This window comes from Convolutriloba macropyga, chromosome 10, assembly GCF_964194025.1.
Source record: "Convolutriloba macropyga chromosome 10, txConMacr16.3, whole genome shotgun sequence".
Classification (NCBI taxonomy): Eukaryota; Metazoa; Xenacoelomorpha; order Acoela; family Convolutidae; genus Convolutriloba; species Convolutriloba macropyga.
The window spans coordinates 34,226,029-34,244,205 of NC_134477.1; the positions used below are offsets into that span (position 1 = coordinate 34,226,029).

The window sequence follows — 18,177 nt, forward strand, 5'->3', positions numbered from 1 at the left end:
TGCTGGCTCCAATTTTTTCATAAACCCAAATGTTGACCGATTTCAGCGTATTGAGTCACACTAAATAATGATCAGCTTCAGTTCACGTTGACAATATTATACAGATTTAATAAGGAGAGTTATTATGTCATTATTATTATGAATTATTGGGATATACTTATTATAGCCGTTAAAATGAACAGTTAATCAGTTTTTTTATCTGATAGGGCGCTCTCTGAAAAATTTCTGAGAGATAAAAGATATTGCTTGGAAAATATGTATGCTGATAGGGTATCAAAAAACCGATTTTTAATGGGCGGGGATTTTAATATCTCAGCAGAAATTGAATGTCTCTTCCTTTGCATTTGTGAATACACTGTGAGTTTTTTTCGGACGCTTTTTTTTCTGATTTCTAATGTATTAGCGTGTTCAAATCATTAATGGGACAAAATTGTTTGTTTATCCGTACTCGCCAATGCTATATTATGAAAAATGAGGTTTGCAAAAAAACGCAAAAGGCAAATGGTGTAAAGCTTTAGCAAAAGGGAACGCGTTGAAAATCAGTGGCCGAAAAATCGAAGACTCTATCCCTGCGTGTTCAAACGTGAGCAGAGGTCAATATGTCATCTACAACTACCCTGGTGATAATGAGTTCAGGTATAATAAAACAGTAGTAACAATAGACGCAAAATGCAGATCGTCTTATTCTAACGAATTGTTCTGTCTCCACGATATTCCATCTGTTACTGACCAGCCTAACCTTATCGGAGGTCCTGTTATTCGGGAAAACTGCGATCAGTCTAAAAGCAGAGAGGGTCGCTGTTTGCAAGGAAATGTTTAATATAGTACCATAGTATTCCTTATTCTTTAGATAAGAAATTAGATTTTATCAAAATGTCCGGATGTCATCCCTCAATTCATCCGACATTTTTGGGGTAAGAATGCGTATAAAGAGGTAAAGGGGCTATAATGATGTATGAATGAAGAATGGGGAGGGGGTTAGACATAAGCGAAGGAATTACTGTTTAGGAACTCTTTAAATTGCAGCTTCAATTTTACATCACTTTACATTTTTGAGTGCAGCCCAAAAAATGTATTTTATTTGAGTTTTCAGAAAACGTCCTGCCTTTATTTACTAAATAGTCCTTTTGGAATAAACCAGAGTGATATGAAAATTTTAAACTTTGCAAGAATCTTGCAACGGAGTGTATAGCTCTCCCCTTTCTCTTGCAGGAAATCTGCAAAATATTGAAATTAAGTAAGTTTTTTCGAGTTTTTCTCAGATACAAGTAACTTTTATTTTCAATTTTTCACTATAACAAACCCATTTACAATCAAATGAGGCCGATTGAATAGAAATTTTCATTTTGCCAGTCTTTTTTTAAAATTCTGTGGCCTTTTCTGGTTAATTAAATGTGGAATTGGCTTCCAAAAGGGGATTGGGTGAACCTATCTATTAATTTGAATGCATAGCTGATGGCTGTTAGGACTTTGAAAGTATTTTTTCGTAAAACATTTTGATCGCAATAATGACGTGACCTAAATTTTTTAATGTTGAACCAAAAATTAGTCCGGCTAGAGGTTTTAATTTCTCTAATTCAAATATCTAATTCATTTTATAAATGAGTTAGATGCTGCGACTTTTTGATTTTTCAATTTTAAAATAATTGTTTGATATCAAAAAGTTGGAATTTTTTTACTGGAGCTGAAGAATGTTTTAATTGAACAAAAATAGGGTTATCATCGCACAGCTTATAGTTTTAATGGTTTCAACAGTTTTTTACACTTCCGTTCGTGTTGCGCCTAGTTTTTACAATTTAGTAATATGAGTTCATAATTGTATTTGTGTTGAAAAAATACAAATAGCAAAATTATAAAAAAATATTATTTTATTTCAATTATTTCGACATTTTTTTCTCGCTTTTTATTGTTTTTGCCTGTAATTTTTGCTCCTAAAATAGATGCAAAAATTTTTTTCTAATGACAAATCTCAATATCTTTTTTATAAAAAAGTAGAAAGCTAATCGTTTTGATTACTTTGAATTTGTTTATTTTCAAGTTTTTCAGATTATTGGTAACTTTTCTTTTTTTCTTCTTTCTGTCAATAGTAAACTTAGTATCATCCATGAAAGGTCCCATGTACTCTCTTGTTGTTTAAATTTCAACCTCTCGATTGGTTTTTTTGTTACAAGTGAAGTTATACATCTCCGACACTATGTGTTTTCTTAAAAGTTTTGTGAGCGATTATTTCTTTTTGCTTTGTTTTGTTCTCCTTTAAAACATTTGTGTTAATATCAAGTACCCTTGAACTTCAAGTGAGACGCAATTGAACATATACAATCTTTTACTTTTTACTGAAATAAAATAAATAGTTTTCGAAATTGCATATATAATATTCAGATAACAGGTAATGGTTTTAAGCTCAAATACTTTGTGTTTTCGTATATTTGTGAATTTTATCTCTATTTCTGTATCTAAGATTATTTTGCAGTCTTGTCCTGCGGCTTAGTCTCACCATTGTTGTCTCATTAATGGTAGGCAGCATAAGTTTTTAACGCGGCATGACATTATATAATTCATTTAGGAGTTTGGGTCACTCAAAAAACCATTTGCGTGTTTCTCTTCTAATTTCTTCATTTGGTAGAAAATTCAGTAAAAAATGAGGATGAGTGGGGTCGGAACACTATGTGCATACGCATATTACCAAACCTCCATGTTTTTATTTACTTTACTTTTTCATGAGATGCCAAAGTTTTGGTCAAATTACCTTCCTTAGTTTGCTGGCAAGGAAAGTCGAAGATATCTAAAATTTTTATTGTAAAACGTCCTAAAAATATGTTACACATGTAGAATATTGATAGAGGATCAATTCATTAATTTATATCCAAGGAGTTTTGAATTGATCATGAAACAAATATTTTTTCTATAACTTTTAGTGGTTTGGAACTGAGCATTCTAATAATTCTTATGTTCAAAACCAAACATACCAACGATCTCTTAAGCTTGGAAACAGGTCATACCCATGATACAGATTTAAAAAATGTATGTGCTTTCATCGTTTTTTCAACTATAAACGAACATGCTGACGATGTTTAAACTTTTAAAAACTATAATTTCAAAAGTAGGGTATACAATTTTTCTATAATTTCTTACGGGTTTGTTTTGAAGAAGTTTTTTTTTATTGCTGTTTACGTAATCTGATTAAAGACCTGTTAAATGTAACCTTTTAAAATTAAACATTTCCGTTCCGCTTTGATATAAAGGAGTGATCACACACAGAGATTCACATGGCAAATTGGTGTTCGTAAACATGTATGCGAGGAAATTTTATAAATTCTTCCTGTCGAATGAATTTGAATGGCGCTACGTTATGAGGATGGGGGCCGCCTACAACGACAGCGGCCCTTATGATTCAATGTTGCAGTGCGATGGAAGAGAAGTAAGCATAATGGTTCTGGGATATTGACCGACAGGGAGTTTAGCGGTCTAGGAAAAATGACAAACTTAGCCGAAAGTTTAATTTTGATAGGTCGGCAAAATTGATTGGTCAAAATATTACTAGTTCAACTATTAACATTGCCAAGCGGTTGGGCTTAAGTTTGTAGTTTCTGGCTCTCTGCTAAAACCCAATCTAAGTCAATTTGATGATCGCCAGAAATAAAACACATGCGGTGATTAAAAATGGAAGCAGAATTTGACAAGACAAGGTAATGCGTTTTAATTGGTTCAAATTTTAAGGCCTGGATCTCGAAATGAACCCGTAAAAATTCGCATAATCAGAACAAAAATCAATATTAATAAATGTTACCATGCATGGTTGTTATCCCCATCAAAAAATTACGCTTTTGAGCAAAACAGGTGCTGAAAGCTGAAAAAAACTTCGAGAAGGCGAAAACAACAGTGTGGTAAAACTAATACTCAATAATTAACAATGTTCATGAAAGCATCAGTTTAATGACTTACATAATTGCTTTTAAGACTAGACTGCAGTTTCACCACTTCTTCCTCGGCATTGTTCATTTAGCAACAGTAGCGAGATAAGAATGGGAAAATGTCGCAGTTTAAATCTTAAGAGGGGACGGTCAAGCAAGGCGATCGATAACAACGCCGAATTTTGAAAAAGAGGTCAAGTAAGCTAAAACCTTTGGAGATAGCCATACAATATAGTGCCCCGGATTGCGCTAATATATAAATTCGGGCTACCATAGGAAACCGGTCAGCCTCTCAAATTTATATATATATATATATATATATATATATATATATATATATATATATATATATATACATATATATATATATATATATATATATATATATATATATATATATATGCATATATATATATATATATATATATATATATATATATATGTATATATATGTATATATATATATATATATATATATAATATAATTGATAGGCTGACTTTTTTCATGTGCAATGAACAGTTTTAACTGTTGCTCCCCCCTCAATTCTTTTATAATTACTTCTCTCCGGTATCTGAATTCGTTTTTCAAAAGCTAATAACATAGAGCTCAAAAAGTAATCAAAATGCAGTATGCAAACGAGAGAAAATTCGGCGAAGCAAAAAAAAATCCGCTATCAACAAACCTGCGAAAAATGATCTAAAAACAGGAGGTTTAGCATTGTAAACCCAATAAACTGTGAGTTAGTGGTTGATTTTTTTTACAGGACATTAATATTATAGAACAAACACGGTATAATTTCTGTATGCCCCTTTGAAATATGTATCTCAGGGCAACTACGGGTAATTGATGAATAAGAAATAGGGAATGAAAAAAAATTGAGCAACATTTGCTATTATGATATTTTTTACGCCAAATTTGCTGTCTTTTTCCGAAAAAAGGGTTGAATCGAAATTTTGCAAACTGTTGAACAAAAAGACAAATATCACTTTTGAAATTGTGTTTAAATTCAAATTCAAAAACAGTAATAACTACATAAGACTACAAAAAATATGTTATTTTTAACTGTAACGATAGAGTACAAAAGTATGGGCTAACGTATCAAACAATTTCTTACAAGTCTCGAATGCTAATAAACTTTTTTGCCAAAGAAATGTGACTCAATAAAAAACTGAGCCAAGAAGTTAGAAACGTGGCTCATGAGCCAAACAATTAGTACCAGGGTGATCAATTTAAACAATTTTATTTAGAAAAGAAATTTTACACTTGTGTCTAATTTTTATGAATACTTAACCACTGAGAACCACGTACCTAACTCAAGTTCAAAATCAGCACTGAGTCAGAGTTAAATTCAGGTCACATTTTGCTCTGAATTTGTTTGATTCAGAGCTCATTCAGTGATTGATTCTGAATTTGCTCTGTTTCAGTATAACAACTTGAAAATTCTCTGAAACTTTCAGTACTGATTGTCACTTAGCTTTAGGTATGGGACTGTATTTAGCACCAAAAAACGGTTTATGCTTTTAGTTTCTAACAGAAAAAATGATTGTAGTCTCCTGGATCAATGTGGTTTAGAACAAAAAACGCGCACTTAATCTCTGATGAGTCTTTTCTTTTATAATTTCATCAGTCAACAGCTACCGAAAAAAAACTTGCCAAAAAGTTAGTTTGCAGCTTTGAATGTAACAGACTACTAAAAATATTAGTACCAGAACAATTCAATATAATATAAACATGATCCAAAGCAGCACCATAAATTTTCTTTATTGCTCGGATAAACAACATCATGATCCAAAGCTTCAAGTTTTGGAAACCAGCAGATTAGGGAGTTCAGCAACAACAGTACACCTAGAACCATTCCAGTAAAATTTAATTTTTGCGCAATCAATTGAAGCAATTCAGATAGAGATTGCAGCATATTGCAGAATTTTTTTGCATGAAAATGGCCTGCAGATCGTTTTCACAAAACTGATGCTTGATGGTTGACGAAAGAATTAATTGTTAGAGAAGTAAAGGATGCAAAAATTTTTGTCAGTGCTTTTAAAATTGAATATTATCGAACTCCAATTTTTGTGCTGCAAGAGCCAAGTTCTTGTGTATTTCCTCTTTCTTATAACCAACTTCATTTCTCCACCAGATTTTTTTCTCACATAAAATGTGGTAGAATTTTGTCGTTTAAAGTTATTTACTGTTTGATTTCTTTTTCGGATTTTGTTCGTAACTTAGGACTTTTCCATCCAATTTCAATAATAAATCGGTAACCAATGGCGCCAATACGTCGTCTTATATATTGACTTAAACTCATTTTTCTTATAAGGCACCCTCGTCATGCGAAAAATGCAACTACTATTCTATTCTAATTTGGGAGTTTCATAAGAGTTAAGTCATCAATTGAACTTCTCCTAGTAGCAAGCATAAACCAACAACCAAATGCTGAGGTCAACATTATTGCTAGTTTTTAAATCTCTATCTGAGTAGATTTTACTGCTTCCTTCTGATTCCCTTATTACTTTGCTTTTTGAAATTTTGTACAATTTTGAGTTTCTGTTGAATTTGTTTGAAAACAAACAATGAAGAGCAAAGAACTTTGAGGTTACTTGCAATGCTAACTATGTTGTATGAGTAATTGCAGAAAAATTATAGTTATTTCTTGTATTTTGCGGTAAGCTTTTAATACAACGGAAGCAGATGCACATTTGAATTCGGCATCGGCTATAAACACCGGTATAATATAATTGAGAGGCTGACTTTTTTCATGTGCAATGAACAGTTTAACTGTTGCTCCCCCCTCAATCCTTTCATAATTACTTCTCTCGGTATCTGAATTCGTTTTGCAAAAGCTAATAACATAGAGCCCAAAAAGCAATCAAAATGCAGTATGCAAACGAGAGAAAATTCGGCGAAGCAATAAAAATCCGCTATCAACAAACCTGCGAAAAATGATCTAAAAAAACAGGAGGTTTAGCATTGTAAACCCAATAAGCTGTCAGTTAGTGGTTGATTTTTTTATAGGACATTAGTTTTATAGAACAAACACGGTATAATTTCTGTATGCCCCTTTGAAATATGTATCTCAGGGCAACTACGGGTAATTGATGAATAGGGAATGAAAAAAAATTGAGCAACATTTGCTAATATGATATTTGTTACGCCAAATTTGCTGTCTTTTTCCGAAAAAAAGGGTTGAATCGAAATTTTGCAAACTGTTGAGCAAAAAGACAAATATCACTTTTGAATTTGTGTTTAAATTCAAATTCAAAAACAGTAATAACTACATAAGACTACAAAAAGATGTTATTTTTAACTGTAACGACAGAGTACAAAAATATGGGCTAACGTATCAAACAATTTCTTACAGGTCTCGAATGCTAATATATTTTTTTGCCAAAGAAATTTGACTCAATAAATAACTGAGCCAAGAAGTAAGAAACGTGGCTCAAGAGCCAAACAATTAGTACTAGGGTGATCAATTTAAACAATTTTATTTAGAAAAGATTTTTTTCTTGTTTATTTCCTCTTTCTTATAACCAACTTCATTTCTCCACCAGATTTTTTTCTCACATAAAATGTGGTAGAATTTTGTCGTTTAAAGTCATTTACTGTTTGATTTCTTTTTCGGATTTTACTCGTAACTTAGAACTTTTTCATCCAATTTCAATAAAAAATCGTTAACCAATGGCACCAATACGTCGTCTTATATATTGACTTAAACTCATTTTTCTTACAAGGCACCCTCGTCATGCAATATATGCAACTACTATTCTATTCTAATTTGGGAGTTTCATAAAAGTTACGTCATCAATTGAACTTTTCATAGTAACAAGCATTAAACCAACAAGCAAATGCTGAGGTCAACATTATTGCTAGTTCTTAAATCTCTATCTGAGTAGGTTTTAATGCTTCCTTCCGATTCCCATATTACTTTGCACTTTGAAATTTTGTACAATTTTGAGTTTCTGTTGAAGTTGTTTGAAAACAAACAATGAAGAGCAAAGAACTTTGAGGTTACTTGCAATGCTAACTATGTTGTATGAGTAATTGCAGAAAAATGATAGTTATTTCTTGTATTTTGCAGTAAGCTTCTAATACAACGGAAGCAGAAGTACATTTGAACTCTGCATCGGCTATAAACACCGGTTTAAAAATACAATGAGTCAAATATTAAGGCAGACCCGATATAAAGAGTTAGGGCTACTTATTTCTGAGTGCGAACTAGGCTTACCTATTTCTCTCAGAGTTACAGCCTTAAGATATAAAGAGTTAGGGCTACTTATTTCTGAGTGCGAACTAGGCTTACCTATTTCTCTCAGAATAACCGACTCGGTATAACACTGAAGGTATACTTCAATTATAACGATGTATAAAAGATTTAACACCGGAGTCAGAGGTATACACATCGTGCAACTACTCTATTAGATTGACTATAGTTAATGGAGTTTGCACTATACAAAAGAGAATAGTGTCTTCTCAGTCTCTGATTGGCTAGAGGTATACATCCATTATTTCTACTGCTACAATATTAAAACATCAAAAACTTTTTTGCGTTTTCGAATTTGTTTTTAGCTGATTTGTCTTTCAAAGACAACATAAAAGGTGTAGTTCAGTTGCTAGTTTACCCAAAAAAACTGGTAACGGTAGAACATTGTATGATGATGTCAAGAATTTTTTTGATAGCGCAATTTTTGAACGAGATATGTTTTAATGTTAACCGGTTGTTTCTGTGCTGCTAAGTCGGATCATGTACATTCCCCTCAATCCAAAGAAATTGAAATGTTGTTTATTTCAGCCTTATGACGCGCACCAAATAATGCCGACCTCACCTAGACCAAAAACAACTGTACCTCCAAGACCAGTAACGCAAGCACCAGCAACGCTTTTGGTAAGTTTCTGTCTAAGTTGGATTCACTATCAGAAGATTGTGGAATGCTCATTATACATGTTATTTCAATCCTTTCTGTAAACTAGAATATTTCATAAAACGTTGCATAGATTTTCTTGAAATAAGAATTCAAAACTCAATTATTGGCGATTAATTTGGAGGCGCGCTATTTTAGGGAACACTGATCAATGCGCATTAAAAACTGCAGATGAAACGGTCAGTCGAATAGCGTTTTAAATGGTTGCTAAAAGTTTTGGAGTTCAGAAAAGGCTATAAACCTCACAAAGCGTCCATACGCAGTGATGATTTCTGGGCCGGAAACAAATGCCCAAGCCCAAATTTAATCTAGCTGGTTCGGGTTTTTGTTCAGCAAGAATCTTCTCTTTTTATCAATTATAGCGGTGTCATTGAATCAAAAGCAAGAGCTCTTCAGGTAGACTCTATTAGGGCTTTTTAAAGCCTCGTGAATTAGCGATGGAATGCTACTCATTTCTACATGAGAACCATAGCATTAACTTGTTCTGCCTGCTTGCTGCTACCTGAATCTGTTCTCCCATGAGGACGGAGAGAAATCATTTTTTGCGTGATCACAATTAAAAAAACGCGAGTCAAAAACAGAGAGCAAGATTCAGAGTAACAGCTGTTTTAAATAACGAATTCAGTTTTTCTTGACCAGTTTAACGTATAGAAAAGAATGAAAAGAGCATCGACAAAATGAGAAAAAAAGAGTCTTTTCCTGAATACATTTCAGTTGGCAATTGGTTTCGTTTATGCGATTACAAGTAAAGGTGACCCGAGAACAGAGTAAGCTCATAAGACTAATAGTTTTAAAGAAGCTGGTATCAATATATTCTCGCCGTTGCAGTCATGTTTTAACCAATTGTCTCCCGCGGTTTTCTCATTGAGTTTTTGCCACATAGATTGTTCTTTGTCGCCAGTTTTGTGTCCACGATCTTTAATTTGATTTGCCCTCGTTTCATCCACAAAATCCCGAATTGACAATTATCTTGGATATCATGACTTTACAACAGATTAGCAGTTCAATTAATCACATTTCAGCAGTACGTTTCTTTTCTTCACAACAAGAAGCAGGCCTGTATTACAGTTTGCTTTTGTTTTCCACACTTAAGTCAGGTAAAAACAAAAACTTGTGATTGGAGGAATTTACATAGCTAGAAGGTTTTCTTCTGGATACATACTGTTGTTTGTTGTTTTTCAATTGATTATCCTTTCAAATTGAGCCTTTTTTATTTACTCGCGCAAGCACCATCGACAATTGTATTTTATTTTGATGCCTCGATCATTGGGTGACAAAAGCATCAGAGAGCTTAAAATTGGCGTTAGAAATTGTTGTACCACTGATTGGGCGCCGTACAAAAACAATTTTTGAATCCATGCAAGCATATAATTAGTCTACAGGTACGCCGCCCTCTCAAGTTTGGTAACAAATATTTGATAATTTTTGTCCGATTACTACCGGAACGTCAAAAATTATTTATTCAAGGATTGAAAGCTCCATTTTTTTAAGGAAACGATCTCCATTAAGATCTCCCCCTTAAGATTGCAAAATTCAATCTCAGTTTGACTCAAATGATGATAATGCTATATGGATTGTTGCATTTAGAAGCCAGTCTCTCCGCTAGTCTTCTCAGAAAAATTGTGCTCTCTCTAGCCATCATAACGTCAACTCTGAAAAATAACGTAATAAAAGCGAAATATTTTTCGTGGTAAGCCTGGGAGCATTTTCTCCTTTTTTCTTCAGCGCATCTTTCAAACAAATTTTCTGGTTTTTTTGTTTGTAAATGAACTTGGCCCAGTGTCTTCGATACGGATATCAAACGAGGTAGTTTCTTGCGAGCTCAAGACACCCATTTTGAGAATATCAGTTTTCTGATTCTCTGAATGTTCGCGTGTTACTTTGTAAACCTGTTCCTCCATGCTGGGCAATTTAACTAGACAGGTTTCGTTGGGGAATGCTCACATTATATCGGGTATGTTCGATATGAGCTTGTTTTTTATTTAATACTCTAGTGGTTTCAAGAATACATCTGGGACAACTCTCATAAAACATTTCATTTTGCATAAAGTGATTTAGTGGATACCGAGTAACTTGCGGAACTTCTGTTTAAAGAATTAAACAAAATGTTGTGCAATCAAGCAGCAGCAGACCAAAACCATTGGAGTACTTTTTCTTGACCAACTCTCGGAGTCCATTAATCAATCCCGCAGTTCCACATGACACTATCCCACAAGTTGTTCTGACACAAACGCACACGCCAAATCGTCACCAGTCAAATTAACTACTGTTTTACAGAATAATTTTCGCAATGTTTCACCAATGCGATCGGTCTGACTCCTGGCTGTTTAGCCCATGCAATAAATCTATAGGAAAACAAGGTCCTGATATTACGCCACAAAATGCCGAATTGTGGAGTTTTCGGCCTCAAACCTTATTAAAGCATCAAATCAGTGGTTGGCGTCTGATTCAGACAATCCTGAGTTACTAAAAAGTTTTCGGGCCTCCTTTTCATTTGCACTACATGTTATATTCAGTTTTTCTAGGGGAGGAATTTCTAATATGTTGATTGTCTCCTCACATAATGATCCGGTTTTCGGATGTTTATCCTGTAGAATTTCGCTTACCTTATCTCCGTCTATCCAATCAAGAAACTTAAAATCACTTGTTGTGTTTTATTCGGCAAGGACCTTTCTTTCAACTTTGAAATGTCTCTTGTTGAACTATCTTAACAAACCCTCGGTGTTTCTCCTCAGGTTCCTTCTTTTGAGTTCTAACAGCTTTGCTCGAGAGTTGAGTGCATCTCTTATAATTTTTAACAAAGGAATGAACATTTTCCATAGACCACTCAATCTATTTTCAATTGTATTTTTAACACGTTTAGAGTGTTTCGCTTTATTGTCTTTGTGGATTATGAGAGCCAAAAGAACCAAAAGAACCAAAATGGAAAGTTTGATTTCAGGAGCATCTCAAATTCGCAATTTAGCATCGCTACATGCTCTTAACCAACTTTTTCTTTGGAAATCTTTAAATTGTGCACTGGCGTGTGCAAACAGTGTCGCATTTATTCTCCCAAAGCAATTCGTTCTCATGCGGAATAATGTTATTTGTTTTTTTAAGTGGAAAACCTTCTGTTTAATCAAAGATTCTTTCTTCGTTTCCGATAACAACTTATCTGCATGATTATTGATTCTAGATTAATCCTCGCTAATTTTTTAAAACAAATAGAAGCTGACTCAAATGCTTTCATTTGCTCGGGATTTTCAAAAACTTTTTGGATCAAGTCGTTTATTTCGTCGGTCATGACTGTATTCTGCTTAAATTTTCTATCATTTGAATACGGATCCAAACTGAATAAGTGTAAAAAGTTGTGACATATTTTTTGTTCCAATTCACATAAGAGACTCCTGGTCGGTTGTTTTTGAGCCCAATAACTTTTGCTTTGTATTTTTTATTGTGAGAAGGTATCCAGATTTCAGTATTCTTATGAACGATGCACTCCGAAATCGTGGATCTCTTGGTTTTAGCCATCACTGAACTCGACATATTCATAAACTGTCTGGATTCCTCTGTTGTATCAAGCTGATGAGCTTGCTCAGAACTTAATGTGTTCTTTATGTTAAAAAGTAAGTTATTTTTTCCGTTGGGGTCGACTTTGATGGAGTTGAATTTGTCCTCATTTTTCTTTTAACTTCTTCATCGTTACCATCCACTTAGCGGTATCTTTGCTTAATTCTATGGAATTTTGTGAGCTCAAACGTCTTTCAACTTTTGTTTTACTTTTGTTCATGAAAGTTATATTTTTTATTTGTCTAGGTAGTTTTTGTTCTGGGAATGTGGAAAAGAATGTGCAGATGGAAAAGTTTTGCATTTCGATTGTCTTTTATTTTGATTCAATCAACTATATGTGTCCAGTGGTAATAACACTGATTGCAATATAGCTTTATAAGATGTCTGCTGCAGATTATCATTTTTTTTGGTGAAATGTAAACCAATGCTACTCTGGAAGGATTGCTAATTTCAAATTTAGCTTGATTGATTTGTGACATACTACAAGGGATAAATTTTGGGTCTAAAACTCCGGTAGAAGCTTCATTCAATTTACCAGGTCGCATAATTGGTGTCCCACTTTTTACCCCCCATTTTCAACCCCCTATAATTTTACTCCAATTTTTTCAACCCTTCACCATTTAAATCATCTTCCAATTAACCCCTCTGTCATTTCACCTCATATTTAATCCATTATATAATTGGCAATATTAATTTAGTAAAATGATAATTTGGTCATGCCTTAGCAGCCCGTGGAATTGATATTAAACTATCACAAAAAACATGGAATTAATTTATCCACTTAATCATGAGAAAGCATGCTTGACTACTAACTTTCGGTGTAAAATGACAGGGGGTGAAAAGATATAGGGAACTGATAAATTTTGCTGTGCGACTGATTGCAATAATCCTGTTAGCTCCTATTTAGGCTTAATTTGCAAGCTCAAAGATAATAAATAGAATGCTACTTGTTTTTAGTAAACCAGTAGTAAACCAGTAATAGTCATTTTGATCAAAAATTTTGGATTATATTATTATTTAATGTAGTTTTCTAGGTCTATTTTGACGCAGAGATTTGTCATTAAATGTTCTGCAATAGTCAATGCAATTCAAAAACTTCGTATATGTGAAGCTCCTGAGCGGAAAATTTTTGTGTGTTTCTCTTCGATGAGTCAAACTTTTGTTTAAAAATATTATTCTCAATTTTCCATTAATTTTTTTTTGATTCGCTGCATCGTAGCTCTAATGGCAGTCCCATAGTTTAGAATCGCGTATTGTACCAATGGTTTAACATGGTTGTATATCTTGATCTACTATTTGTGAGGTGAATTTTTCCTCAATTTATAGACAAGTCCACAAAATTGTACCAATTTTTTCTACGCGTCTCAAGACTTCTCTAAGATCTAAATTTTTGTCAGTCGTTGAACAAAAGTAATTTAAAGAACTTTGATTTTCGGTTCATCGTAAAGATATAACTTCTGTTGCTCTTAATGTTTAAAGTTACGGTCTTTCTTTTATCCTAGTTTAATGTAAATTCATTCGTTTTTAACCAAATTTGTGTTTGGGATAAAAATTTGTTAAAATTTATGACAAGCATTTAGTGCCAATTGAAGTATTATCGGCATTAGAAATGATGTTTGAAAACGAGTTTTTTGTTTTCAGATTGTTTATGTGAACAATGAAGAGAAGTAGGTTGAATATAAACCCCTGTGGTACCTCGATTTCAACCGCTGACATTTGCAACTTCTTTGTCCGAATTCTTAGAACAGTTTTCTTTTTGAAATAGGGTTGTAAAATTGTATTTACAAGACCCCCTAATCCATATATTTTAAAGCACATTTTGAAGCAGGATTTTTTTTGTCAAACGCGTCGAGGGCCTTACGTAAATCTACAAGTGCAGAATGTACAGCCGTACTGGAGTATTGTGATGTTTGTATGAACTCGATTAAGTTGCTAACTGCGTCCACAGGTCCTCTTTTCCCCTTAGATTTCCGGCACCCATTTTTTGCAGAATTTTTGCACCAAAGAAGCTCAGAAAATTTTTCTATAAAGGTAGCGTTTTAAAAGCACAAACTTATTTTATGCTTTTATGTTATTCTAGTACAGTACAAACCGCAATTTATGAATTTTACTTTTATTGTACAAAAAACTAGTTTCTTGTAGTTAGCTATAGAGAGCAAATAAAACAAGAAATTACCAAATAATGTTTAAAGTTATGGTCTTTCTTTTATCCTAGTTTAATGTAAATTCATTCGTTTTTAACCAATTTTGTGTTTGGGATAAAAATTTGTTAAAAATTATGACAAGCATTTAGTGCCAATTGAAGTATTGTTCTTTTCTTTGTTTATATTTTTTGTTGACTCCAAGACTCCAACAAAAACTCTCTCAATCACTTGTACTATACTTTAAATTTTTTTTTATCGTATTTTAATTACTTAGTTCAACGCCGAAACTCAACGCTAATTGCAGTTCTGTTAATTTGTAAACCGAACTGATAATGATTGGTTTGAAAACTGTGCATTTGAGCACTTTTGAGTATTTTTTTGACGGATGCATCGTTGAAAAATTAATATTAGCTCTTCAAAAATCCGATGAAATAACCGTTCAATTTGAAGGATTCTTGCTAGATAATCATTCGCTTTGCAAATATTTTGCAAGATAATTATTCGTTTTTTCAAGATTGTGGAAGACAACCATTCGTTTTGCAAGAATCTGAGAAGATAACCATTCGTTTTGCAAGAGATTATTAAGATAACCAATGACAATGCAGGAGCTTTATTAGATAAGCATTCGTTTTGCAGGAACCTTGCAAGATAACTTTTGGTTTTGCAAGAGTTTTGCAATATAATGATTCGTTTTGCAAGCATATTTTATGATAACCATTCGTTATGCCAGAATCTGGATTGATAACCATTCGTTTTGCAAGAATTTTGCAAGATAGTAATCCGTATTACAAGATTTTCGGAAGATAACCATTCGTATTACAGGAATCTGTTAAGAGAACTTTTTGTTGTGCCGAAATCTTACAAGCTAATCATTCGATTTGCAGAAATTCTATAGGTTATCTATTTGTTTGCAGGAATCTTGCAAGATAACTATTTGTTCTGCAGGAATCTTGCGAGATAATCGTTCGCAAAGAAACTTTCTAGTTTTGGAGACCTTACACTTAGAGAAATAACGCTAAAACGGTCGCAATATTTGATGGTGCTAATTAAAACAGATTTATTTGTTTTTTTTGTGTATCAAAAACCGTCCTCCTAAAAGTTATTTTCGATTATTTTTGATATTCAAATTGCTTACTTCAAAAACAATCACAGATTTACACAGTTTTTTATATTCGTCAAACTATTAAAAACTATTACTTATGAATCATTTTCTTTATGTCGATTGTTTCCAAATTTACTCATGCCTTGCAAGAATTGTGAGACGACCTGATATCTTGTAAGAATCTTAGAAGATAAATGCCTATCGTATAAGAATCTTGTAAGACGATTGCTGATGTTGTAAGATTCTGTGAGAAAATCTTGTAAGACGATGCATCCTCTTGTAAGATTCTGACAGAACCTTACAAGATAAGCATCCACAGTTTACTTGAGTGGCAAAATGAGATGGCACAAAAGTTCCGAAATTTGAATAATACATTTACTCTTCAAGTATTCCTTCATTTGCTGTATCTGTATGGTCATTTAAGGCGTGTTACGCTGAAATTTAGCAAGTTCAGGAGAAAAGTCTTAAATTAAAAAAACTAACAATTTGAGTTGAAAAAGTGTACGCAATTTTTGTTCATATCTTGTTGGCTGATTAAAATCCAAACAAAAATTTTAACTGTTACTTGTGTCACCTATCGTTTCAAAAAGATCATTTCTTTGTCATTTTTTGGAAGTATTTTCTATAAAAGTCAACAACAACTGCTACTTTGAGTTGATGTGCTAGGGTATCTTGAAGAGCGTGATGTAGGAGAAAGTGATAAACCGAAAGATAACTTTTGGTTTTGCAAGAGTTTTGCAATATATTGATTCGTTTTGCAAGCATATTTTATGATAACCATTCGTTATGCCAGAATCTGGATTGATAACCATTCGTTTTGCAAGAATTTTGCAAGATAGTAATCCGTATTACAAGATTTTTGGAAGATAACCATTCCTATTACAGGAATCTGTTAAGAGAACTTTTTGTTTTGCCGAAATCTTACAAGATAATCATTCGGTTTGCAGAAATTCTATAGGGTATCTATTTGCTTTGCAAGAATCTTGCAAGATAACCATTTGTTCTGCAGGAATCTTGCGAGATGATCGTTTGCAAAAAAACTTTCTAGTTCTGGAGACCTTACACTTAGAGAAATAACGCTAAAACGGTCGCAATATTTGATGGTGCTAATTAAAACACGTTTATTTGTTTTTTTTCGTGTATCAAAAACCATCCTCCTAAAAGTTATTTTCTATTGTTTTTGATATTCAAATTGCTTACTTCAAAAACAATCACAGATTTACGCAGTTTTTTATATTCGTCAAACTATTAAAAACTATTACTCATGAATCATTTTCTATATGTCGATTGTTTCCAAATTTACTCATGCCTTGCAAGAATTGTGAGACGAACTGTTATCTTGTAAGAATCTTAGAAGATAAATGCCTATCTTGTAAGAATCTTGTAAGACGATTGCTTATCTTGTAAGATTCTGTGAGAAAGTCTTGTAAGACGATGCATCCTCTTGTACGATTCTGAGAGAACCTTACAAGATAAGCATCCTCAGCTTACTTGGGTGGCAAAATGAGGTGGCACAAAAATTTCGAAATTTGAATAATACATTTACTCTTCAAGTATTCTTCATTTGCTGTATCTGTATGGTCATTTAAGGCGTGTTACGTTGAAATTTAGCAGGTTCAGGAGAAAAGTCTTAAATTAAAAAAACTAACAATTTGAGTTGAAAAAGTGTAGGCAATTTTTGTTCATATAGTGTTGGCTGATTATAATCCAAACAAAAATTTTAACTGTTACTTGTGTCACCTATTGTTAAAAAAAGATCATTTTTTTGTAATTTTTTGGAAGTATTTTCTATAAAAGTCAAAAACAACTGCTACTTTGAGTTGATGTGTTAGGGTATCTTGAAGAGCGTGATGTAGGAGAAAGTGATAAACCGAAAGATAACTTTTGGTTTTGCAAGAGTTTTGCAATATAATGATTCTTTTTGCAAGCATATTTTATGATAACCATTCGTTATGCCAGAATCTGGATTGATAACCATTCGTTTTGCAAGAATTTTGCAAGATAGTAATCCGTATTACAAGATTTTTGGAAGATAACCATTCGTATTACAGGAATCTGTTAAGAGAACTTTTTGTTTTGCCGAAATCTTACAAGATAATCATTCGGTTTGCAGAAATTCTATAGGGTAACTATTTGCTTTGCAGGAATCTTGCGCGATAACCATTCGTTCTGCAGGAATCTTGCGAGACAATCGTTCTCAAAGAAACTTTCTAGTTCTGGAGACCTTACACTTAGAGAAATGACACTAAAACGGTCGCAATGTTTGATGGTGCTAATTAAAACACGTTTATTTGTTTTTTTCGTGTATCAAAAACCGTCCTCCTAAAAGTTATTTTCTATTATTTTTGATATTCAAATTGCTTACTTCAAAAACAATCACAGATTTACACAGTTTTTTATATTCGTCAAACTATTAAAAACTATTACTTATGAATCATTTTCTTTATGTCGGTTGTTTCCAAATTTACTCATGCCTTGCAAGAATTGTGAGACGAACTGTTATCTTGTAAGAATCTTAGAATATAAATGCCTATCGTGTAAGAATCTTGTAAGACGA

At 33.0% G+C, this 18,177-nt stretch overlaps 1 protein-coding gene across 1 annotated transcript in view; it reads left to right on the forward strand.

The window, feature by feature from the left end:
* Positions 1–18,177, forward strand: part of LOC142348002 (uncharacterized) — a 116,985-nt gene that overhangs the window by 18,548 nt on the left and 80,260 nt on the right. Inside the window, exons 2-4 of the mRNA XM_075399166.1 lie at positions 544–806; positions 3,240–3,418; positions 8,696–8,788. Coding sequence (XP_075255281.1) covers positions 3,290–3,418; positions 8,696–8,788 — 222 coding nt within the window. The 5' untranslated portion in view covers positions 544–806; positions 3,240–3,289. The remainder of the gene's footprint in view (positions 1–543; positions 807–3,239; positions 3,419–8,695; positions 8,789–18,177) is intronic.